Source organism: Oreochromis aureus, linkage group 1 (assembly GCF_013358895.1).
Source record: "Oreochromis aureus strain Israel breed Guangdong linkage group 1, ZZ_aureus, whole genome shotgun sequence".
Classification (NCBI taxonomy): domain Eukaryota; kingdom Metazoa; phylum Chordata; class Actinopteri; order Cichliformes; family Cichlidae; genus Oreochromis; species Oreochromis aureus.
The window spans coordinates 3,600,166-3,626,079 of record NC_052942.1 but is presented as its reverse complement, the minus strand read 5'-3'; the positions used below and the strand labels follow the sequence as shown (position 1 = coordinate 3,626,079).

The 25,914-nt window shown below is 40.7% G+C and overlaps 1 protein-coding gene across 1 annotated transcript; it reads left to right on the top strand.

Annotated features, from left to right (window-relative positions):
* Positions 1 to 2,037: 2,037 nt before the first annotated feature.
* On the top strand, positions 2,038 to 14,985 carry LOC116334291 (RAB11a, member RAS oncogene family). The gene is made up of 5 exons (XM_031757699.2): positions 2,038 to 2,210; positions 6,774 to 6,969; positions 7,469 to 7,662; positions 8,003 to 8,083; positions 12,454 to 14,985. Exons 1-5 carry the CDS (start codon positions 2,171 to 2,173, stop codon positions 12,588 to 12,590), a joined length of 648 nt encoding a protein of 215 aa, XP_031613559.1. The 5' UTR covers positions 2,038 to 2,170; the 3' UTR covers positions 12,591 to 14,985.
* Positions 14,986 to 25,914: the final 10,929 nt, after the last annotated feature.

Sequence of the window (25,914 nt, the reverse complement as noted above, 5' to 3'; positions counted from 1 at the left end):
TTGTGCTTCTGGAGGTGTGGGACCTGATTGACCAACCAGAGGGCAGCAGGTCAAATATGTGGTGGGTGGGGTGCAAGGAGTCACCTGTGATTGCTTCCAGGAACGCAGGGGCAGCCAATAATTTTTTGGGGCATTGTTAGCTACCCTATGCGCAGCATTGCTGTTCTCAGTAGCGTGTACCAAACACCAAGGCAGCAGGAGAACACAATCTTCACTGAGGAGCAGTAGAAGGCAGAAAGCAGCTTCTAGGTTATTCTTTCTCAAGACACGGAGGAAGTGCAGCCAGTGCTGGGCCTTCTTCACGTTGGTGTTGTGGGTCCAGGGGGGTGGACGGAGATGTTGGTTGGGTGGCTTGGGGTACAGTCATAGATGTATAGGGCACACAGTAGGGGCTGAGAGCGTAGTCCTGTGAGGAAATCTTTGATCGAGGAGCAGGTGGCAGGGGGGATGTGGAGGTGGTCCAATTTGGATTCAGGATGTCTGGGATTATAGTGCTGAATTCTGAGCTGTAGTCCATGAAGAGCATCCTTATGTAGCTCTTCCTGTTTTCAAGATGGGTCAGCGCTCTACAGATGGGTCAAGGGATGAGGGTAGACAGTCCCTGATGTGGTGAGACACTATCTGCTCGACACTATCCGCTCGAAGCACTTCATGACTACAGACGGTAGGGCTATCGGTCTGTAGTCACTGAGCCTGTGTATACCAGACATTTTGGGGACGAGAACGGTAGTGGAGGCCTTCAGACAGGTGGGAACAGTGGCATGAGTCAGGGAGAGGTTGAAGAGCCTGGTGAGGATCCCCCCAGTTGGTCAGCACATTTGTAGTTGGTGAGGGCTTGGATGCCTCTCCACACCTGGTGGAGGTTGTTATCAGTTAGGAAGCCCTCTATCCTCCTCCTGTAAACCTCCTTGGCCTGTTTGATGCCCTTCCTCATGTTGACTGTAGCAGTGCTGTACAGGTAACTGTCCCCTCAGCCTGAATTACAAGTTCTACACAATGGACTCAAGTGAAATGGACGCAGGAGGGTGACAAGATACACCTAAAACATAGTTAAAAATGAGACAAGTAAGCAAAACTAAATGCAAAACAGAGGAGACATCTAGCTCTACAAACTAAAATGGGCAGTAACAAATGTGGAACAGAAATAAAGACACTGGGAAAGCTAGACTAACCAAAACAGAAAGGATTACTTAATCGATATAAATACTCCATGTAAATATGATTTAAAAATATTAATTAAAAACACTCAATACAAATGCAGTTAAATCAGCACAACATTTATTTTCAAATACAAAAAAAAATACCAAAAAATATGTCAGCTGGACACTTTTCTGCTGAATAATAAACAAGCATATTTCCATTACTTTAGCTTGTTATTTAAACATTTTTTAAATATGATAAAATTTAAATTTTATATATTTTTTTTAATTTCAAACTTTAATCTTCATCTTCACTGACCACAGTAAGCACACCATTTTTGATGGAGGGTTCATGTCTCCTGGCATTAAACAGAAGGTTGGGGGAGGGGCATTAATAAATTGGTGTTGATAGATTTTAAATATGTAAAATGTTAAATGCAATCACCCATGACCATGCCGGATAGCTAGTTAGCGAGCACATTTACTATTAGCTAAAGTGGTTTTTGCTGCTGCCCCTGAAGCGCAGAATTCATGAATTTGGGACTTCTGAGGGTGCAGTTGAGCACTTGTATTCACTGATTTGAGAGGTTGTAACCACAGAGGTGTAGTTGTAAGCAGTTAAAAAAGTAAATAAATAAATAAATGAGTAAAAGTTGAATTACAAACATTAATTTACACATTTACTTATATTTTCTCTGTAACCATACATTTAAAACGCAAGTGAAAATACAAGTTCAAATTCTTTCTACACATTATCTCTTTTTATTTGACAAGCTCTCGCATTTTGCATCGTATTTACTTCCATAAATCGGCCCTAACGGAAAAGTTGATAGTTGGGAAGTATATTTTTTGACCACTAGATGTCTGATGTCAGAATTATGCCGGTTTTCTGCGGCAGCGAAGGAGAAGAAGAAAATACGGAAGTACGGCTCCCAAACACATTCCCGTTGGAAGAGTAAAATACTGCAGATTGCCGTATTTGCTTTGAAACGAAGCATATCTTGGACTAAATATTCAGTTTCAATAAGACGATGGGCACTAGAGACGATGAATACGATTATTTATTCAAAGGTAAAGATGTGAATTTCTCGTTAGTGTCGTAGCTTTAGCCGATAAGCTAAACAGGCCAGCTGGTCAGCTGTCAGGCTAACTAAGCCATCGTCAACCTTTGTGCTGTGGTTGATTTTCACCGAGCTTTCAGGAAATTGTAGGGAAGTTGATATAAGGGTGTATACCTCTAAACGGCCTTCACTTGAGGGTTGGCGTTAAAGTGCTATTTTCTTTACGTACGGTGTATTTAAGTGATGGGGCGTCTGAAAAGAAAAGAACACTAGCTATTAGCTTCTGTTAGCTTGTTGATAGTGGGCGCGGACACGCCTAGCGTTAACCGTTATCACGTTATCTTAGGTCCAGCTTGACAAGCTACAGAAACTTGTGTGAGGATTGGAAAGAATGCGTTAAGAGCTGCTTCATGAACACGTGACCACAATTTTAAACAATGACCCAAATCATTCTTTTCGCCATTATATTATTTTTAAAGTATTTTTATTACTGTGAATGTATAAACTTTGCTTAAAAAGTCAGGAAGATTGTGTCTGCTTTACTATTTTTGTGTCATAACAATGCTTCTTGGTAATAAGTCTTGTACTGTTGGAATGCCTTTCTATTTCTCCTTAAATGGTATCGCATGTTTGGGTTGCACAAATGAAGAACTATGCCAATGTCAAACAACTATCTACTCTTGTTTTGAGCTTCTGGTACGCCAGGTATGGACAATCTGATGTCTGATTAGCAGGGCATGAACCTGATCAGTCAACATGTTTGACTAATCTGGATGAGATCCATGTCATAGGGCAACCTCAAGCTGGTGATGTGCAAGACTAAGTTTCAGCATTATTTTGAATGAGTCCTAGTGCCATCTCCAAATTGAAGGCCAGGTCCCATATGAGGGTGGATATCAGAGACAGGCTGTGAAGTGGGTGTCCCAACAAGACGACATCACAAACACACTGTCAGTGCAGTGCTCAGTCTTCTACAGATTTGCAATCAAAGTTTGGAGGACAATATTTCTTATGGTTTTGTACCCAGACAACCTGGAACAGACTGCACAAAGTGTGTCAGGAGGCCTGCCGTGACTGCCCTTCACTGTTAGGTTCATTTGTGTTAATAACGGGTGCAATTGAACCCTGAATGTGTACAGGAATGTTACGTTCAGCAACGAGTCCAGATTGTGCTTACTGCAGTTGGCTCATAGTGTCAAGTGTCAGAGTATGGAGAGGATGTGGAGAACCCTGTGCTGATTGATGCACCGATACGGTGAAAGCTTTTGGTGGAGGCAGTGTGACGGTGAAGAGCAGCATCTCTCAATGGAAAAAACAAAGCTTCTCATCACTGGAGGTAATCTCAGTGGAGCTAGATATCAAGATGAGTTTCTGTAACCAGTGGCAATCCATATCTCCACAGTCTGGGAACAATCTCTGTCCTCCAAGATGCTTAACCCACACAGAGTGGAGTTTATCAGAGATTAAATCCAGAATATAGGTGTGGAGAGCATGGAATGACCTGCCAGCAGTCCTGATGTCAACCCAGCTGAATGCTTGTAGCATCAGCATGAAGGGGGGTTGTCCTGCCAGAGTAACCAACACAACCACACTGGCTGCTTTGTAATAAATATTGGTTGAAGAATAGGATGCAGTCCCACAGCAGTGTGTGGCCAAGCATGAGGAGGAGATGAGGCTGTCGTGGCTGTGTTTGGTTCTTCCACATGCTACTGAAGTCCCTGTTAAAGGAATAAATTGTGAAATTGCCGGTGTGTCTTGTTTCTTCACACTTCCCATCCAATCCAATAAATGACAAACGAGTCAGTAGCAGAATGTGTTTGGCATTGGAAGTTTTGGCAAGTTTTTATTGGTGTAACCCACATACTCACCTTTGCTACTTAACCCACAACTCTATTTTTCTTTCACCATCAGGCACCGTTTAAGCGGAAATAAACAGGTTCTTTAATGGTTTAAGATTTATTGCCAGGCAACATTCTTCCAACAAAGAAATAATCAACCGAACACTAATTTCCTTACTTTCTGTGCTAAGTTATATATTTGTACCCACACTAGTTTCTGTGATAGGCAAACTGGACAGTTCTTTTCTTTTTTTTGTTTTTAAGAGATTTAGTGGCTTTTTTGAACAACCAACAACCTATGAGACTTTCACATATGGCAAAATTCACTTTAAATATTTGGGATCCCAGCACTCTCCTCATTTTGGTCTCACACATTCCTTTTTTATAAAATTTGCCTTATTCTGTTGTGTGCTTTTGAGTCCCCAGTTGAAGCTGTCACAAAATTATTAACACGGTTTATGAGTTGTTTTTTCTTTATTCATTGCAGTATCAAAGTATGATACTTTGATATGATGACTACTGACAGATATACTACTAACATAGTTCAAGACAGACAGGTTTTCTCTGCCTTTGCTTGTTCAACAAAACCTCATTGAAGTTTTGAGGCGGGTGACCTCATGCCTTCCCCTCATTGAAGATGACGGGAATCACAGAGTTGATTATCAGCTTTCTGTTAGACCGGGCTTTCTGCTTCAGGATCTGTGCATGCTCACATAAAAATGGGTGTTTTGTAGGTTATATGATTCTTTTGGGTAGAAAAGGATCCCCGAGTTTGCTGCCTATGCTACTCAAAATATTATCAGATGATGATAAAATAGTGACTAAAAAGCTATGAAGAACATATAAAATACAACAGTAAAATGCATCATTTGTGCAAATAAGATGGATAATTCTAAAGAAAATAGCTAACTGTGTGATTTAACGCACAGAGTAGTAAAATAAACATATCAAGTTAATAACTTTAACACTGAGTGCACTCTCAGTGCTGTTGACTTCTAAGGTGATGGCTGCACATTACAGCGTTTTAAACTGGACATATTTAAATATTGTGTGAGGTTATATATCCGCACATGTCTGGGATCAGTCCAAAGTACCTACCCAACAGTCGTTGCATTTTTCTTTTATGTTCCTGTGGTTGGAACATGATTAACGGTGAAGGCCACCATAAAGGTCCTGCAGTGGGAAAACATCCTCATAACATCCCAGAATTTCATAAAACACAAACTGCTTTGTTCTCTTACAGTAGAAACATGGATAGGCTTTTTGAAAATTGTTGTTATTCTAATCTATGGGCAGAGTGTGGGCCTATCATGCTCCCAAAGACTGAAAATGAATAGCTGCAAATTTAAAAACGGCTGCAGATGGTTTTTTGGAATTTGTGTGTGTCTGTGTTAGGCCTTTTATCTGTAGTGTACTTGCTTATTGTCAAATTTCTGCTGCAGTAGGCTCTAAGCCTGCCTGCATCACCAGAAAACACTGATACTAACTAGTTTGTAGAAAATGGATATGATGTTAGGCGTGGATATTATTAAAGAATATCACACAAGAGTAGTAATGCTAAGTTAGGCCTAGCAATTGAAAGAATTTTAGAAACGTTTACATTGTGTAATTTAAGTTAATGAATTAAAACCAAAATATCAAATAGTTTTATCGCAGCTCTAGTTTTTACAGAAGTGGAATTATTGGCTATGAGCTGTATTTAGCTGATGAGATGAGCTCCAGGAATATTTCTGATGATTGTGTTATTTTATCCAGAGGCTGCATTGCAATTATTGCTGGGAAAGGTTTCATTTTAATGTGAAAAATATAAGGTTCATTTTGACTTAAATATTATTTCTTTTGTGACAGAAGTCAAACATGTACTGCAAAATTATATATATTGTTTATTTTAAACAAGTACATTTTAACAGTATAACAGTTTCTTCACCATCTCCCTCCTAAACAGTTGAACTTTCACACTGCTAGACTGCAGCTACACCTTATGTACATTTTGTGGTATTCATTTCATTTCTGTAATCCCGTATTTTCTGTATATAAGATTTAGATTGGTTATTATATTGTTGGTTTATATACCTTTGTGTGTGTGTATACAGCGGTCCCTTGTTTAAAATAACCCACGATAGGTGAAATCCGCGAAGTAGACAACTTTATTTTTAGTTATTATCAGTTGTTATAGATGTTTTAAGTAAAACTCCTCACTACACACTTTATACACTTTTCTCAGACAGGCGTGAACATTTTCACACTTTTCTCTCTTGTTTAAACTCTCAAAGTTCAAACCTTCGTAGAAAAATAAGTCCAGTATTATAGAATTAAACCAAAGGCTCCCGCAGGTGACGACGTTTAGTCGACATTGTTGTTTGTTGGGGAGAAAACTTACAAACATACAGTACAGACCTTCAGAGTCACACTGCTGGGATCGAAGATTTATGGAAATGTGACAAACTGAACATATTCTGTACTGTACAGGAGACACGGCACGAGATTGATTGACAATGGTCTACAGCCAACCGCGTTATAGCGAGGGACCACTGTGTGTGTGTGTGTGTGTGTGTGTGTGTGTGTAAAACATGCTTTTTATAATGTATATTTATACCGTTCTCGTTGTCATTGGCCTTTCATGTTATCAGTCAAAACATGGATGGAATAAGTTCTGTGGACTTTATATTGACCATGTTTTACAGTTTTACTGCCCAGATTCAGTTACATTGCACTTTCTCCATTGTGTGATTCAGTGGTCCTTATTGGGGATTCGGGTGTGGGAAAGAGTAACCTGTTGTCCCGCTTCACCCGCAATGAGTTCAATCTGGAGAGCAAGAGCACCATTGGAGTCGAGTTTGCCACGCGGAGTATCCAGGTGGATGGCAAGACGGTGAAGGCCCAGATATGGGACACAGCGGGTCAGGAGCGTTACCGAGCCATAACCTCAGCGTGAGTATCATAGCAGCGAATGCCAGAGGAGGCTTCACGTCTAGATCTCTTGTTATATGTCACTGAATTTATTTTATTAGGTTAATAATCACCAGTGTTACTTATGTAATAGTTTCATCAGATGAGGTGGATATTTCATGGGAAAATTGTTATCCAAAAAACATCCACAGTTCTCCACTCTCAAAAACCAAGTACATTACCTGGAATATTAATAATTTTTTACTCAAAAAAAGAAAGTCAATAAGTTGAGCTGATGTAAAAATCTTACAGTTTGTTGAGAAGATTATGTGTTGTGGGCTAAATGTAGTTCATTGACTGTTCAATTGTTGGAAAATCATGACCATAGCTAATATTGACCAAATAATCAACCGGTCAACCCTGAGGCCACAGCCCTCCAACATACTCCTCAGCACCTGTACACACAGTGTTTAGGTTTGTTTCAGCTCTCATGTGACGGTGTGATAACGAGTGTGTCGATGTGCACGTGGCTCTGATGCAGATACTACCGTGGGGCCGTTGGTGCTCTCCTGGTCTATGACATTGCCAAGCATTTAACTTATGAGAATGTGGAGCGCTGGCTGAAGGAGCTGAGGGATCACGCTGACAGCAACATTGTTATCATGCTGGTGGGCAACAAGAGTGACCTGCGCCACCTCAGGGCTGTTCCCACTGATGAGGCCCGGGCTTTTGCTGGTGAGACATCCTTTTCTGTTACCCTGTGGAATAAAGTGTCTATTAAGTATCACAATTACACAGAAATCTCATGATAGATTACCCTAAATGGCAATTCTAGAGCCTGAAATCTTATACAAATTCTAAATATTAGAACTATGCTCTGAGGATTAATGCATTAGTGATACTAATAATAAGACCTATCTTTCAGTTGCTGTGCTACACAGTGAAGTAATTCTGTGTAGCTGTGTGTGGTGCACACATTCAGATAAACCTGTGTAATGGCTCAGATTGACACATGGTTTGTGAAAATGCTACATATATAATATGTTAATAATGATTGTTCCGCTTTGCCCTGCAGAGAAGAATGGCTTATCTTTTCTGGAGACATCGGCTTTGGACTCCACCAATGTAGAGACGGCCTTCCAGACCATTCTGACAGGTCTGTGATGTGTGTGCACCTTTAGACTCCTGTACCTTTCACAGGTCACCATAAGGCAAAAAATACCATCAACTAACACACTGTTGGTCACTGATATTTGAGGAAATGCTGCCCAGTTGAACAGGTGTCTTTGTTATCAAGAGCTGTCACTTTTATGAGGCCGGTTACAGTGTGAGGAAGTTAGGTGCCAAGTGAACTTCTGCTGCTGGGAGTCGTCTAAACAGAGTTTACCCCACAGCCATTCTGGAGTCACATTATGTCATAGTGGGTTGTTTACAGTTTTTATGGGGATTATCCAGGCAAATATTTTGTTTTAGTGTCTGTGTGTGTGTGTCAGACTGTAAACTAGGGTTGGGCGTAGGGCTGGGCGATATATCGAGTTTTTAAAAAATATCGATATATTTTTATACGAGATATAAGATGTGACAATATCCTTTATATCGATATAGTCTATGTTACGTTATAATTATACTTGTGGAGCCACAAGTTTGCCTCTCTTTCGTCCACTTTTGTCTTTACGCAACGTTACTCGACCTCGCCTCTCCTTCACTGAACACAACTCCCCCTCCTCCCACATCGCTTCACCTGCAGGCAGCGACAAGATGGACACGGCAAATCTCCGTTAACGAGTTACTGCGCATCCCCCCGTGCGTAGGGCTGGACGGCGTCAACGTGTTAACGAGCTAACCACGCTAACGAGCTAGCCACGCTAACTGCACGGCCTAAAATCCTTTCATTTTCTCAAAAGTTGACTGCGCGCCTTTTGTATGAATTCTGGTTGTGCTTGATGACCGCGAACCGATTTTATGTGATACACAGCGCTCAGCAATCTGTCAAAAAATGTTTTAGTACGACTTTGCTAAGCTACGGAGCTGCACCGCTTGATGGATTGTCGGAGCATTACGGCTACCGAGGAGCCTCGCGGAGTGATACGTACTGTGCTTCAACGTAATATTACCGTATTGTGTGTGTATAAGGACCATAAATGGCTCCTGTTCAGAGACATGGTTACGAAGCGGATTTCAAACTCCAGGCTGTCAGTCACGCAGTAGAAGTTGGGAACAGAGCAGCTGTCAAATCTGTCTTTGTTATTATGCTCAGCGTCTTTTAGTTTACATTTTGACTGCACAATTGTGAGCTCTTTGTTATGCACAAAACAACATAGTTTTCTTTTATTTATAGAGCATCATTATTTAATAAATGCTCATAATTTATTTTTGAGTGGTTTTTTTCAGGTACATCTGCGCTGTATGTTAATAAAAGTGCCTGTGTGACATCTGGGACACAGCTTTGACTAAGAACTCTCTTGTTGTTCTTACTTTATTGCTTTAAAAAAATATCGAGATATATATCTTATATCGCCATCCAGCTAAAAAATATCGAGATATGAATTTTGGGTCATATCGCCCAGCCCTTGTTGGGCGATATGTAAAAATTTTCCAACCGACAATTGTCAGTCCAATAATCGCTGATGGGCGATATATTAACGCATGCGCAGACTTTTTGACAGGCAGAGCAATGTAATCATGCACAGACTGCACGTTTACAACACAGAAGAGTTCCAAACATGGACAAACTAATTTCCCCCCCAAAATTAGGCCTATCGGTGTTAACGTGGTCATCACGATTAACGAGATTAAAATTTTTAACGAGCTCAACCAATCTGGAGCGCAGAATGAACAAAGTTTGGAGAAGCTGCCGAAATGCGTTGACAGAGACATTTCAGGGATTTTGATTCAGTCTGCGCTGCAGATAGGTTAATTGTAAATCGCGTTAGTCGTGGTGACGGCGTGTTAACGCTGACAGCACTAAAAAAATATAAAGTCGCCAATTTGGGATGAAAGAGGTAAGCCTAAGGATGTAACCAAAGCGTTGTGCTGCTTGTGCAGACGTATAGTGTAAGCAAAGTACTCACACTAACTTGCATGAGCATGCACGTGTCCACCATCCGGCTGAGTATGCTAGGCTATCACCAGCTTCTGCAGCTCCATCAACAAGCATCTGGGCGCACTCTGAGGAGGGGGCATTTGCTCGCAGATGAAAGAGGGTGCTGTTAAAACAGCGCTATTTTTTTTTGCTGTTGACTGCTTCTATTAGCGCCATCATTATTAGCAAACGTATTCATGGGCAAATAAATAAATAAATCGCCTGTGTAAAAACAATCGTCGATATATTCGTCCAATCGCCCAACCCTACTCTAAACATATTTCTGTTGTAAAGTTGACCACTTTAATTTAGATTTGATGGGTACTGACTCTCTTTAGGCATCAGTTTCAAGTGGCCATTAGAGTAACTGCAGTTTTCCATTGGAGATTGCTCTTTGGTTGTGTTTATACTTTAAATGTGTAATTGTACTTAAAGTAAACAACAAATGTGATACTTGGGTTTTAGATTTTTTCTCTCCATAGACTACCGAGCAAAATGACACTCAGTGCTCTCTGCTAGAATCCAATCACACTTTACTTTAAGCCAACAAAAAAATGCATACTCTGATTAAATACTGTTTCGCCTTACTGTTTAATGTTTGCCTTTTAATTCTCCCCAGATTTGCAGGTTGCAGCTAACTACTTTTCTGCAGGAACATATTTGCACAGTGTTTTTAATAACATGTGACACTGGGGAATAAAATGCATGCACGGTATTTGTTAGATAACACTGTGTGATGACAGAAAGTAGGTGTGATCTACATCCTGGTCACAGGACGATAGTACTTGGAAGAGGCAGACCTAAGATTTAAAGCTTGATTGATGTTCAGCTAGACCAGGGGTCGGCAACCTGCGGCTCCGGAGCTGCATGCGGCTCTTTAGTCCTTATACTGCGGCTCCGGGTGGTTTGGGAAAATAATTAGAAGTATTTAGCTGAAGTGTATTTTATTTGTGTTTAGTTCTTTTTTTAATTTGTAGTTCTAAATTGGAAGATTATTGTGATATTGAAATATAAAAATACAATTATTTTATTATTTTTCATCGCTCAAAATAAGCGTCACACTCGCGGAAGCCAGTATACCCGCCGAAACACCGTGCATTTAGCGAGACTTTCAACCCCAGGTAGGCCAATTATTGATCTTCGGATCCACATTATGTCGGCAGCTGTTCTCCACCGTGAACTATGTTAAAAACAAACACCGCTCACGCCTCACAGATGACAGCTTACAGTCCTGCGTAAAGATGAAAGCCCCGATTTGCAGACGCTGTGCGCAGAGGTTTGGGACCAGAAGTCTCATTGTAAACACATCACGGCAGACCCGCTGATGTTTGCATGGACGCGCTTTTCAGCATCTCTTTATTGAGCACTTTTCACACACGGTTGCTGTACGCATACAGCCGGCTGTAGCTTTTCAGCTCACAGCCCGACAACACAACAGCAGAGAGAGCACAGACGATAAGGCGGCGAGGCGTGATTGCGGGTGCCACTCAGGTGCGTCCGACTCCCCTGCAGCGGCACTGCAGACCACGCCCCGCCGCACACATTAACAAGGTAAAATACATATTTAGGCAGAATTTTGCAAATATCTATTTTTCATTTTTAGCAGCATAGAGCTTTTTTACCAATTAGGTCAAGGCTCCAAAAGCCCAAAGGAGATATAAGGGAGGCGGCTCACAACAGTTTTTGTTTGCTACATGGATCATTTTAGTTCAGCTGGGTGTCTTTGCTTTTGTTATATTTCTTTAAGAGTTCAAAATGTGTTAATTACATAAATAAAATGTAATTTTCTCTGTAGCACTTCATGGATTTTATAAGCAGCACACCTTAGTTTCTCTGTGGATTCTTTTAAAAAGCAGTTAAAAACTTTTCTGTTCAAACAAGCCTTTTGTTGATCTACATATTTTATATTCTTTACATTATTTACATTTGATCTTTTACATTGTGTATAATGTCTATTGATTGTTTTGTTTATTTTAACATTTGTGTACAGCGCTTTGTGACTGCCTGTCTGTGAAAAGCACTTAAAAAATAAACTTTACTTACTTACTTTAGTTGTTCACACAAAGCATAAAGGTAAAAAAACAATATATACAGTGTTATCTTCATTTTAGATGTCAAAAAGTATTTGCGGATCCCAGTGTTTTCTTTTGCGTGGAAACCGGGTTGAAGTGGCTCTTTGGGTGTTAAAGGTTGCAGACCCCTGGGCTAGACACTTAGGGGATGTTATGAAAGTTTTAAAAAAGTTTCTTTTGGTGATAGTTGTAGTAGTGACTGACATGATGAGAAAAGTCGGCCATTGTTTTACATTCGGCTGCCGTGCTTCCTGTTAGTCAGCTGGCACCTGCATGGAGGAATTACACTCCTTCCATAAGAATAATTTTGTTTTGTCTATCATCTATAAACTTGACGCATTACTTCTCTTCTCCTCCTCGTCCTCCCATCAGAGATTTACCGTATCGTCTCCCAGAAGCAGATGTCGGAGCGCCAGGAGAGCGACATGTCTCCCAGCAACAACGTGGTTAATATCCAGGTGCAGCCCACTGAGAACAAACCAAAGATGCAGTGCTGTCAGAACATCTAGCCCAGCCTCAGATCCGCTACTATCTCTCCCCCCGATTCCCCCATTTCTCCCCCTCCTTTCCTCCCTTGATCCCCATCATCCTTAAGCCCCGCCCTTGGATAATAGACTGCCTCTACATACTGTTTGGCGTGTGGGGAATGAGCCACAGCTTCGAAGCTGTGATCTGATCTCTGCACCTACCTCCTCCTGCTAACCCTATTCTTCCCCTTCCCCAGGTAAATATTATCCCAGTTTAGGGTGAACCCATGTGGGGTGGCCCTCCCTAAGCAGAGCCCCGTTGTCTTTAGACTACTGCAGGACAGCAAGCAGCAGGCATTTCATATCACGTTAGATTTCATTACTGCAGATGCGCTGACATGTCACAAAAATGTCTTAATATATGAATGTGATTTGTTTTCTTCTTCTCAAGCTCAGTGCTCCAGTTGATTTCTCCACCTTTTTTTAATGTCTTGTATCATATATCTGCTACTAAATCTGAATTTAAAGCACATCAAAGTTGCTGAAGTGTATTCCTATATCCAAGCTTTGCCTCTGTTATTTTAGCGCCCCTCACCTCCTCTTTAGTGCAATGTACTGTTTTGGAAACTACGTGGATGTATCGAGCACAGTGCGGACGTTTGCTCTGGTAGTGTCATGCTGTTTGATGTGATTTCTGTGAATATGACGCCAGACTCTTTTACATTTGTTGAGCTTCAGTTAGCCGGAAGGCCAGGGGGGTGTAGCTAGCATGTGGTGCGCAGCCTGGTAAACTTTGTCGGCATCGTCGCTGCATTTGCAGCAGGTGACGGGTCCGTGACAGCATGCTGAAGATGGACCTCTGACGTCCAGGTGGTTGACTTGAACTGGACTAAATGTGGAACACTATCATCATTTTAGGAACCCTGAACAGGAAGCCTGTGCATTTGAATTATCATGTTCTATTTTAAGTGGCTGCATACCGAGTTACTCATGCTCACGTTGAACGGGACTGAATACACAATAAATCTATCAGGCTTTTTTGCTCAGCATTAAGAAAACATGCATTAATTTCCAACATATTTGACCACTATGCAGAAACTAGCACATGGCTGTTTGGGTTTTTTCCTCTAATGCGACTTCTATAGCAAGTGAAGGAAAAAGAAGTATGAGTAAAGTAGCTGATAGCAGTCTTGTATGACATTCCTATTATAGTCAGTAATCTTATAATGTGAAGTTTCCTGTTGTCTAGCCAATTCTGCTTTGCATGTAACCACAGTACTGTAGTTAAGACACACTGAGAAAGTAGGAAGATGTTTTTCAAGGTTTGATTTGCTTAATAAATCATGCACTTAAGTATAAGAGCTGATCTAGTAAACATGCTTACTTGTTTAGGATTAGACTTTTGCTGCACATACAAAATTTGGACCTCTTTTGCCAGTTTGGGACACCCGGTCCGTTTAAGAACCAAAAAGTGACGTGGAGTCTGAATCTCAAAAACCTAATTAATGTGTGAAGTTGCTTCTCTGGCAAACAACAAAAATTAGTGGCTTAAGCTTCTGGCCAACTTACGAATGCCTCCTCGACCTGTGGAGACCGCTTCTCATACACTCACTAACAGCTCACCGTTGTGTCCGCCTCCTCATTAACCAAGCTTTGTGTGTCTCTCGAGGAGGAGGACAGCCATGTTGCCCCTGTCACATAAAGCCTACGCACACCAAGCTGCCTCTGACTTCAACACAATGCATGGCTTTGTGTACGACTGCACCTCCACATTGTATCGCCTTATGTAGCTAACATTGTCATTACCGTTTATGAAATCTTGATGGTTGGTTAGGCTTGGCTAACTAATACAACATGCTTAACGAGTTAGCTCAGTTTAATCTGCTAACTGGCAGGCTCCTGCTAAAAGCCTTCAAGCTGAAATTTCAGGTTATAGCAGACATATACAAAGCCCGACCTTGGTGTATGTGTCTAGCAGCTGAGGGTAAATGGGTAACTCCAGAATGTGTGAGCTTTAGCTGGCCGTGCCAATGGCGTTTTATCGAACAGACGGCACTGTCGACTGGGCCTCTCCAGACTTGACAGCAGGAAATCTGTGGACAAAGTAATTTCTTTCTTCTGACAATATGATTTCTTGTTTCATGTACCTTTGTTGTCTTCATTTTTCCCTTGTGTGTGTATGTGTGTATGTGTGTGTGTGTTTCTTTGTTTTTTTAATATGTGTTTTGATTTCTTTTTTTTAACTATTCTATAACTGACTGTAATTTCAGTGTAAACACGTAAGTGAGAAATTATGTCATTTCAATGAATTTGGAGCGTTAAATATGAGAACGGGTCAAAATGAACGGTTTTGTTTTGTACAGATTGATAAATTGTACAATTGTGTCTATATCTTAAGTTATGGATTCATCTTAATAAAGCGCACCAGTCAAAAACCTTTTTGGATTTTACTTTTTTTATTGTAGTTTTTTATTGTACTGTGACGTCTTACAGCAGTCAGGTATAACATTATGGCCACTGACAGGTGACGTGAATACTACTGATCATCTCTTCATCATAGGGAGTGTTAGTGGGCAGGATATGTTAGGGAGCAGTGAACATTTTGCCCTCAGAGATACGTTAGAAACAGGAAAAATGGGCAAGCAAAAAAATTTGAGCGGGTTTGACGATGGCCACATTGTAATGGTTAGGTCTGTGTGACCTTTGAGCCTAGGTCATCAGCTACATGACTGGGCTTCCAAACCTGCAGCTCTTGTGTTGCCAGTCAGTAGCTTTTTAAAAGGTGGTCCAAAAAAGGAACAGTGGTGGCATAAAGCTTTTTTATGCATGTGAGGAGCAAAGGCTGGTCCAATTCAATCGATGAACTGCTCTGACTGAAAGTGCAGAAAAGTTATGCTGGTTTTAATGAAAAGGTGTCAGAACACACCGTGCACGGGAGTTTGTTGTCTATGGGGCTGCAGAGCCGCAGACCAGTCAGGGTGCCTGTGCCGAAATATCCACTGCAGAAAGTGGCAACAATGGGCACACGAGCATCAGGACTGGACCGTGGTCCGAGCATTGAGGCCTGGGCTGATGAATCACATTTTCTTTTACTTCACATGAATGGCTAGGTGCATGTGTGTCGCACACCTGGGGAACACATGGCACTATGGGAAGAAGGGAAGCCGGTGGAGGCAGTGTGATTCTTCATGGCTTCGGCATCTTTCAGCAAGATAATGCATCTTGCTATGAAAAAAAAAAGACTTGAGAATAATTGAAAACAATTTCAAATTCAATCCAGTTAAGCAACTTTCGGATTTGCTGGATAAGGAAGTTCAATCCATGGAGGCCCTACCTCGCAACTTATAGGACTTAAAGAATCTGTTGCTAACATCTTGGTGCCAGATACCACAGCATATCTTCAAGGATCCAGTGGACTCCATGACTTGATGGGTCACAGTTGTTTTGGCAGTAAAACAGCCGTCTAGAATGTCTAGAAGGGTTATAAAGGGTTATAAAGTTTAAATATACGATTAACAAAGTACTTCGATGAACATTTATGTATATGTTAATGGAGCTTTTATAAATGCTTACTTCAAAGTCTAATTCATGCTTAATTCAGACGATTACTAGTTGTTAAGTATGTTGTGTGACCTCATCTAAAGTGAGGACTATTTTTGCTTTTTAAAGCATTTATAAATGAAATTGAAAGTACAGCGAGACGCAAACAAGTATCGGCTATTTTCTCAACAGAAAATGACACAGACAAAGCACAAAGAGATACAGAACATAAAAATATTTATTTCCAGATGCAAACAGAATACTGTGATCGTGTCCTGGGTCTGCCCCGGGGCCTCCTGGTGAGACATGCCCGGAACACCTCACCCAGGAGGCATCCTTGTCAGATGCCCGAACCACCTCAACTGGTTCCTTTTGATGTGGAGGAGCAGCGGCTCTACTCTGAGCTCCTCCCGGATCTCCAAACTCCTCACCCTATCTGTAAGGGAGACACCAGCTACCCTTCGGAGGAAGCCCATTTCCGCTGCTAGTATCCACAGACTAATATTTTCGGTCCCTACCCACAACTCGTGACCATAGGTGAGGGTAGTGACGTAGATCGACCGGTAAATTGAGAGCTTAGCTTTTACACTCAGCTCTCTCTTCACCACGATAGACCGGTACAGCGTCCGCATCACTGCAGCCGCAGCACCGATCCATCTGCTGATCTCATGCTCCCTTCTCCCGTCACTCGTGAACAAGACCCAGAGATACTTAAACTCCTTGGCTTGGGGCAGGAACTCATCCCTGACCTGGGACAGTTTAGTTTTCTTATGGCCATTAAATGTTGGTATTTATTCAATACAGTAACATCCCTGTTTTACTGGTTAGAGATTTTAAAATTCCATGGAAATGACCACTGAAGTATTAAGTTAGTAGTAAACTTATGAGAAAGGAGACTAATTAAACCAAAATAATGGATAATGTTTTAGTTTGACCCCAGTCCCATCCACTAACAAAGGAGGCTTGTCTGTGTCATTTTTCTGTTGTGAAGATAGCTGAAGTTATTAGCGTTTAGCACAATATTAACCCTTTCATGCATAGTGGTCACGACAGTGGACAGTGTTGGGATTCAGAGATTCTTTTATTGCTACGATATAATCTGCCTTATGATGAATGCATTAATAACATGGTTTACAGTATTATTGGGGGGGGAAAGTGCGCAGTTAGAATTTGGGTGCGGTCACTTCCCCTTTTAATTTTAACAAAGAACAGACACATTGATTAAATGAGGGGTAGATAAAAAGGCATGCTCATTTCTGGATCATGTCAAATTGAATATTCATGTACAGGGGATTCTATTTATATGAAATGCATTTGTTGTGCTGAAACGCTAGAGAACCGTTATGGTTTTACAGTCACTGCAGAAATAAGACGGTCAGAACCAGAGTTATATAGCTTTTTGTGCCATTGTTTCATTACATTTAGGTGCCTGGAAAGATACAGACCATCAGTTGGGTGTACAGGCAGCTCTAGCTGACCCACAGATTTCCCCGTTTCTGTGGGGTTGTTCAGATTTAGTCAAACGTCTTGTCGCCCTTTATGAGAGTGAGTCAAACAGCTAAAAAGCGACTGGGTGCGGTCAACTTCCTCTTTTACAAGTAGAAAAATACGCACTGTAGGCCTCTGTTAGAGTAAGCACTGATTTAAAACATCTCATTTTGCTTAACAGTGTGATTTTGACTTTAAGCAGAAAGAGCAGAGAATTGTTTCTTGACATTGTGCATGTTTAAAAAAACAAAAAAAAAACTTTACAAGACAGAAAACCTCTTCATCTAATTTTTGAACAAGAAAGGGAAAATTGTGAAAAAAGATTACAACAATTGCAGCAGGAAACATTAACGCATGCAATAAACAGACATACCAGAGCAGAAATAAAACTTGTAAAAGAAAACCATGCAAAGCTTTGCAGATGGATCATAATATGTAAAGGGATCTCAGTTTGGATGAAAGAGGATGAGCCTCAAGCTCAAGCTCAAGAGGTAAATTCACCTCCCCAACAACAGGAAGAGAAACCAGAAACATTAGAACAGGTGCTCACCATGATAAAAGTTCACTACGGTGAAGTTTTTAGATTAGATTAGAGAAGAACAAATGTGGCCGAAGGTTGGATCTGATATGAGGCGAACAGAGGACCGGTCTAAAAAGATTAAAAAGGTAAGCACAAACCTGTTCAATAAGCAAATTTGTGCAAATTGGCTGAATTCTAAATTATCTGTTCGCTGAGTAGATGATCTTAACTGTAAAACTGAATTCTCGAGAATAAAGTAAAACGTCGAAGTAATGAATGAGTAACTTGGAAGTAATGAGAAGCTTTGAAGCAAGGATAATGAAACTTTGAGAAACAGACAGTACTGAGTTAAAAGGTTACATGGTATTTCATGGTAAGAGAGAAAAAGAGACCAATGCATGTTTAAGAATAAGAGAATATAAGAGTTTATTGGTCAGTTTATGGTTTAATAAGTGTCAAGTTCAGGGGTGCAGACCCCCTCCCTATTAGAGACGTCTATTAGGGTCCGTCGGCATGCGGGACTGGAGATTGACCATCTACCAAGACTTGGGACCTTGGTTTTAAAATTGGTTATGATCAAGAGGATCATTTTGGGAGACACTTATTTGTGAATAAAATGTGTAATTTCGGACGAGGAAGTCTGACAGAAAACACCTGGTGCTGTCAGGATGTTTAAGTGATTCAGAATTTCAGGAAATAGAGTCAGAAATGGTTTTGTGGCTCTTGGTAAACTGATTTTGAAGGAAAATCAGTGTTTATTGTGCTGAACTAACAGATCCGGTGGTCTGAGGAAAAGAAATAAATCGGTGAATGGTTGATATATATACATGAATTTTGGTGGATCCGCTGAGGTCCAGTAGAATAATCAATGCGGACTGTGTTGGTTTGAATGTTGATAAATGATCCAGGAAGAATTGCCCTGGGTCTGTGTCTGTGTGTGTGTGTTGTTCAGTGACAACATGCACAGTTAAAATTGGGCGCTGTTCCTTCCTCTTTTTAGTTTCAAAACACAAAGGCTGTCGGATTAAGAATTACTGTGTGAGGAACAGCTTGACTTTTGACCAGGGAAATAATATGCTTACTTTTGGGTCTATGAAGATCTCGTAACATTCCGGTGGAGATGACGGGGTAAAAAGAGTGAGCTCGGACGAGGGAGTCCGAGAAAAGGACACCTTGAGTTGAGCAAGGTGTTTAACTGACTCAGGATTTCAGAAAATCGAGTCAGCTGTGGCCTTGAGTTAAGTTGTGTACATGTGGACACACAATTGTGTTGATATGGATGGATCGGCTGCGGTCGATCTGATAAGTTAATACTGGGTAAACTGAGACAAGAAACTGTTTTCAAATCAGCACTGGCCCCAGTGAGGTACATGTGCTGAAGATTACTGGACCCGGCGAGGTCCATATGATGAAGTTCTTGGGCAGATAAATGACAGAAACAGTTTCTGAATTTTGAGGAAAATTCTGAAGCACTGAGGTTGAATTTTCTCTCTGCTTGGTGCGCTGTGTGGACTTATATCAGAGTTATAAGTCCAAAGGTTATGACCTGGAGGTCATTCATTGTGTTTAAAGAAGAACAGGAATTAGAAAAGGATATTTAATGTCACATTTTGTGTAAATTGAGTGGGGCTCACCATATATGTTCACCTTTTTTCATTTAAAGGGACACAGACATTAACACACACACAAAGTTCTTAGGTGTGAGTTACTTCCTCTTTTAATTTTAAACTGCAACACATGTGTGCATTGAACTAGAATTTCAGCAGTGGATGAGACAGGATTTAGATTAGGGCTAGTTAAAGATAAAGATGACCTTTATTAGTCCCACAGGTGGGAAATTTGTTTTGGTTACAGCAAAAGTGCAAAGTTATGCAGCAAAAATTAGAAAACACTAGAATGCAATAAAATAAAAAAGTAGAATAGAATGATATATACAATAGAATAAAATAGAATACCAACACTATATACAACCGAGTAAGAAAATACAAAATACAACTTTGTCAAAGAAAGAATTGCACATTCTTAGTCTTAGTATGAGGGTTCTGGTAAAGTACTAGTTCTGGTAAAGTAAAAGATTATGTTCAAAGTTTTATGCCCTGGAGGCTAAGAGTCGTGTGTAGAGAAGAACATGACTTAGAAAAGGACATTTAAGGTCACATTTTGTCTAAGATGGGGAGAATTGTCCCATATGTGTTTATTTCTCCTCTCTTTTAAGAGGACAGACACAGTTACTGAGTGTTGTCTACTTCCTCTTTCTGAGTCTCAAAAGTATGTTTGATAAAATACTCTTAGGAAAGCATATTTCGAGTGATTCTAAGTGTGTGAATGTTGTGAGTACTTGATTTGAATGATTCTGTGTGATTTGTACAAAATAATAAACAAGTAATAATAACACATAGGAGAGTGTGTGAACAGAGGAAGTCTGAGAGAAAAGTGTGTGCGTGGAATAAGGGTGTATTGTTTTTAGATCAAGATTTAGTAGAACTAAAGAGGGTTTGTAGATTGTAAATACAGAAAATAAGAGGTTGATTAGCCTGTAAAAAATAAATAAAAAATAAAAAATTGTCACACTGCAGATGATAAGAAGCATGCTATTTTAAAAAACATAAAACAAAACAGCAACAAAAAGTAAAAAGTGAGCATTTTACATCTGATTTATTTCAAAAACAGGGATCCACAATGAGATTTTGAGCAGTACGATAAAAGTGTAGACTCTCTGTTGGAGAGTGGGCAAGCCATTTTCATCTCGACAAATTTTGGATGAAACAAAGAAAATTTCCAGAGCCAGTGCGTCCCCTCCCCTCATAGCACCCCTGCCCACTTGGCCCCCGTATCAGGCGAGTATGGAAGGCTGGATAGCCCATGACGGGTAAGATCCCACCTCGAAACCCTGGGACAACCTAAGGCAGGCACAGTCACGATTGCTCGAACCTAAGTCCCTGTGAGCTCGGAGTCACTGGTGGAGACAGGACTTTAAGGGTAAAGCCGCTGGGCTGAGGCGGAGGGGGAAATGTCATTAACAATGACCAGTGATGAGCCAAAGAGAGAAAACACTCCCTCTCTTTCTGGTTGAATTGTTCACAGCGCCATGTCTGCATAAACCTGACAAGTGGGCCCTAACTTCTGCCTGAGGACAAAGAATGCTGTTATTTAAGGTGGGAACTCAAAATTGGGGTTAGCAAATTTGGGAAAGAGAAAACTGACTGTTTAAGTGGAAAATTGTAAAGGAGTCTGAAAAAACCACAAAAAGAAACATACACACAATCACACACACAAATAGAAAATGCATTAACCTTAAAATACAAAAGAGTTCATGAAGATCAGATAGCAGGTTTAGCATAGGAGTCTGTTTATCATCTTGTCCAACTCGCTTAGTGTGTAGTAGTTTTTAGAAGAGAAAATTTAGAATTTAGTGTTGATGGTGTGCAAGTTGTGTGGCGTTTAACGAGATTTTCTGTGTTTTGAGCAGGTGAGATGATGTTAGTTGACCTGAGAGTGTCAGGACCCTAAAGAACTTGTGGCAAAATGTTCTGTGTTTAAGATTGTTGAGGTTGTTGTTGTAGTGATGGGTTACTTCTATCGGTTAGATTTGTGTTGTTTTCTTATTTTAATAGAGGGAGTTTTATTGAACATGGACATGTCTAGAATTGGGTCCATTATTTTTGTAAGAGTGCACTTAGAAAAAAACCTGTCAGGTGATTTTGTTTTGTGTTTTGATGAGCTAATAATCAGCTCTCTTCTTCTCATTTTTGTTCTAAGCAGGCCTGCAAAAGAGTGAATAACAGCGCTGACAAAAGTCTCGGGAGAACAAACATAAGGCGACCTTCTCCAGATTACAATGGGCGGAGGAGAAGGCTAAGTTTCTGTCTAAAAGGATTGCCGCAAGCCAATCCAGTCCAAAAGCAGAAAGAACTATTTTCCTAGAAAAAGTAAAAAGAAAATAAATGAGTTGATTTTGCTGAGAGTGGAGAATCTGATTTTTTGTGCGGGAGTCTCCACTATTAGCAATACCTGATGTTAATGCATGTGAGTGAATGTGTGTAAATGGACGGTGAATGGACGGACGAGGCAGACCATAGGTTGGACCGACTGGACACTGAGATAAAGACTGGACTAAGGTTGGACACATGACTGATAACTGTTCTGTTTTAAGTTTTCTTTTTATAACACAGGTTGGATCATAAGTGAGGAAAAACAGAGTATGAAATGTGAAGTTGAGGTTAACATACAGGTTTTTGTTTCTAGGAAGTTCCAAGGATGCAGGCTGTAGATGGAGCCAAGAAAAGATTTGACATGATGATTAATTTGATTTCATTCCTTAAACACAGGTTTGAAGGGCCGGAGCATGTATACCTAATATGATATGACTAACCTTTTTCTTTTAATTTCCTAAGCTCGAGTGAAGGATTTTGAGTTTGTAACACATAAGATGTGTCACAAAAGGGGGGGGTTACAGGATTTAAGGTTTAATTTGAAATGGGTTTTAGGATTACTTGATGACGTTTGGGGTTTTTGATAATTTAGATATGGTAAAACTGAGGCAGAAATTGTTATTTTCAGGTTCTTTTTGATTTCTAGAATAAGAGGTTATACTTTAGGCTTGCACATACAGATATGTCAAAGGAAAATCGTGTATATGTGATCAGCTACATGAAATGTGCTCTTTTAGGATCACTAAGCAAATGTCTACGTGACAAAAAAGTTTTTGTGATGATAAACTTGTTTACCGACTAGCAGCTTCCTCTTTTCTAGAACATACAGACTTAGAAAAGGGGAACCTCAGCTATGGTGTGATTTGAAGAAATCCCCTGTCAAGATATTACATAGATTTATTTCTAGGGTCTATTTCCAGACCGAACGGAACCAACCAGAGAAAGGAGAAGAATAGAGCACAAAGACACCTAGTTGTTTACATTGCAAAGAAGATCAAAAGCGTGTTAGACATAGGTTATAATGGGAGCATAAAAGTGATGAGAGGGACTTTACATAACATAAAAATCCTGCAACAATTCGTAAATCGTACAAACACAGAGTTCAGACCGGATATGCGCTACCCGTTAAAGGGGGCGAAGAAATCAGGCCTAAGTTTTAGAGATGAAATGGGTTAACTCTATAGAGGATGTTTCCAAAGGTTGAGAAAATAATGTAGGACCTTTCACCAGGAGAAAGCTAATTGTATCTTTTACACTTTACAGTGTGCACTGAGGGAAGTCAGGAATAGTTTAAATTAGGATTGAAAAAATTAAACTAGGTGAAAAGGGGGTGTAGCAAGTAGATTTAGGGCAGCTCACGGCCTGGCGTAAACGCAAGGTGCTGTCACACAGCTTAAGTTATCTGCCGGAGGTTTCTTCCTGTTAAAAAGGGAGTTTTTCCTTCCCACTGTTGCCAAAGTGCTTGCTCAATAGGGGGTCACATGATGGTTGGGTTTTTCTCTGTATCTATGAAGCGCCTTGAGGCAACTTTTGTTGTGATTTGGCGCTATATAAATAAAATTCAATTGGATTGGATTGAAGTAAACTTAAATGTGATAAATTAGGAATTAGTTCATTTCTCAAGTGAGAAATGAAAAAGGGGGACTGGTGTTAGGAATAAAAGAAATATTTTTAATGTGTATCTGCTCATTATCTTGTTTTATGTACTTTAATAATGAAGGCTTGTAGAGCAAGGCCACCTTTGACTCACAAACAAGTGCTCAGCCGGACTGAAAAACAGGAAGTTTTAGTGCACAAGGCATATTAATAAATCAAGACACAGAAAAGAGGAATTTTCCATATAAGCAATGTTCGAGACTGTGTGACGTGTAAAGTACCGAAATAACACCATATAAGTTACAGCTGATGATTCTAATGTTAGAGAGCTCTTGCAACTGGCATCTGAGCTATGCAGAGGTCTCTCTCTTCTGGAAGATCATTGAATAAAGAAAGACAGGTACTTATGTATGTCAGCATGAGGTTGAGCCCAACAGAAGCAAGGCACCCAGCATGCAGCAGGGGTAGATAGAATAATGTAGAAAACAGCACAGGTAGTGAGAGAACACCCACTAAAAGTTTTGACTACACACAGTGTGGTGGCATATGTGAACTCGCAAGCGTTCACTATGACATCATTAGCACAACAGAGACTGAGTAAAGTTTTAGATGCTCCAAATCTGACATTTACACATGAAGGAATCAATATGGCAGATTTAATGGGATCAGGGGAACCTCATGATTGTGCTAAGAAGCAGAAGTTGAAGGGAAAGTCAGGGAAGATTTAAAAGCAGAACCTATTCCTGGAGCTGAGGATTGGTTCATAGATGGCTGCTGTCATCGTGATGAAGAAGGATCGAAAGCAGGCTATGCTATAGTCTTCAAACAAGGAACTGAATTTGAGCCCACGTGGAACTCCAGCAGTGGAAGGAGCCACGCTGGACGGGTCCTTATGAGGTCATTGCCAGAACAACTACAGCAGTTCAACTAAAAGGGAAAGGCGATACCTGGTATCATTGGTCGCAGTGTGCGCCAGCACATGAGAGTTTGGTAGAGGAAAACCCCTCTACACCCAACACAGGTGGTAACGAGCAGAGGCAGAATAAATCCTCTCACCTGTGCAACGGGCCAACCAGTAGTCTACCTGGAAGGCCGGAGAAAGAAGAGCAGCAGCGCAGAAGGTCGCCACGCCAGCAGAAAAGGAGCGGTGACAAGTTGAGGACTCCACAAAAGCAGGGGAGTTTCATTCCAGAATACGAAGTTTATATAACATGATGCAAACACATGAATCAGAGACACGTAATGAGAAGAAACTTATTAAAATGTTCCTTACAACTACATGTTCATTGTATGCAATGATATTAACTATGGCTGTGTTGTTTATTGTCTATATTTTGCAGGGCACTCCGGACCCCTTGTCTGAACACGGAGGCCAGTCCAGCACAGCACTTCCTGAGACTGTAGTTGCCAAAACGGGATCGGTAAAAAGACAAAAGCGCGAGGTGTCAGGTAAAGGTGATGAGTGTCTCAGCATGAATAATGGCATAGAGTTGAACTATGTTAAAGGGTCTACCAGCTCATTCACGTTTGATTTGTGTGACGTCATTAAGTGTACAGGAGCTAGTAGTAGCTGGAGAGCGTATGATGTACAGGTCTGCAATCACCCCATGATATGCTCAGGGTAAATCTAGTTGATAAAAGTCTAAGCCGCTCGCAGAAAGCTTAATCACCATTCTGACTGATCAGACGGTAACTTCAGGAACAGTAGCTCAAAAGGAACAGGAACCAAAAGAGAGATTACTTCTGACAACAGATTACTTTAGAGTGAAGCCGCAGGATTTGATCGAGCGTGCCACCGGTTTCAAGGACAGTAATCTTTGGCTTGATTGGGTGGCTCAAAATGCTAGAGAACAACATGTATCTGACTGTGTTGCCTGTGCTTCAGCTAGGCCACGTTTGTTTATAGAGCCCGCACCGTTGCATTTAGAGGATGAGTGGGGCTATGATTGTATGTTGCAGCTAACAAGAAATGCAGTGACTACTGGCAACTGTACTTTGTTGTCCAGACTTTTCCCTCCCGTTTCAAAGCAGACGACAGTGGGACCATTTATGTCAAAACAAGATAACTATACATGTTTCAAGTTCTCTACAGATAATGAAAAGTACAAGGTGGGAGAGATCGACCCAACTTGGTGTGCTGTCACACTCCAGGGACAAACCACCAATAATGTAAGCGACCCAAACACGGTAATTGGAACATGGGTAAGAAGTGGGCTCTATTATTATTGTGGGGAAAACACTCTGTTAGTTCATGTTCCTATGGGAAGCGTAGGGACATGTGCGATGGTGC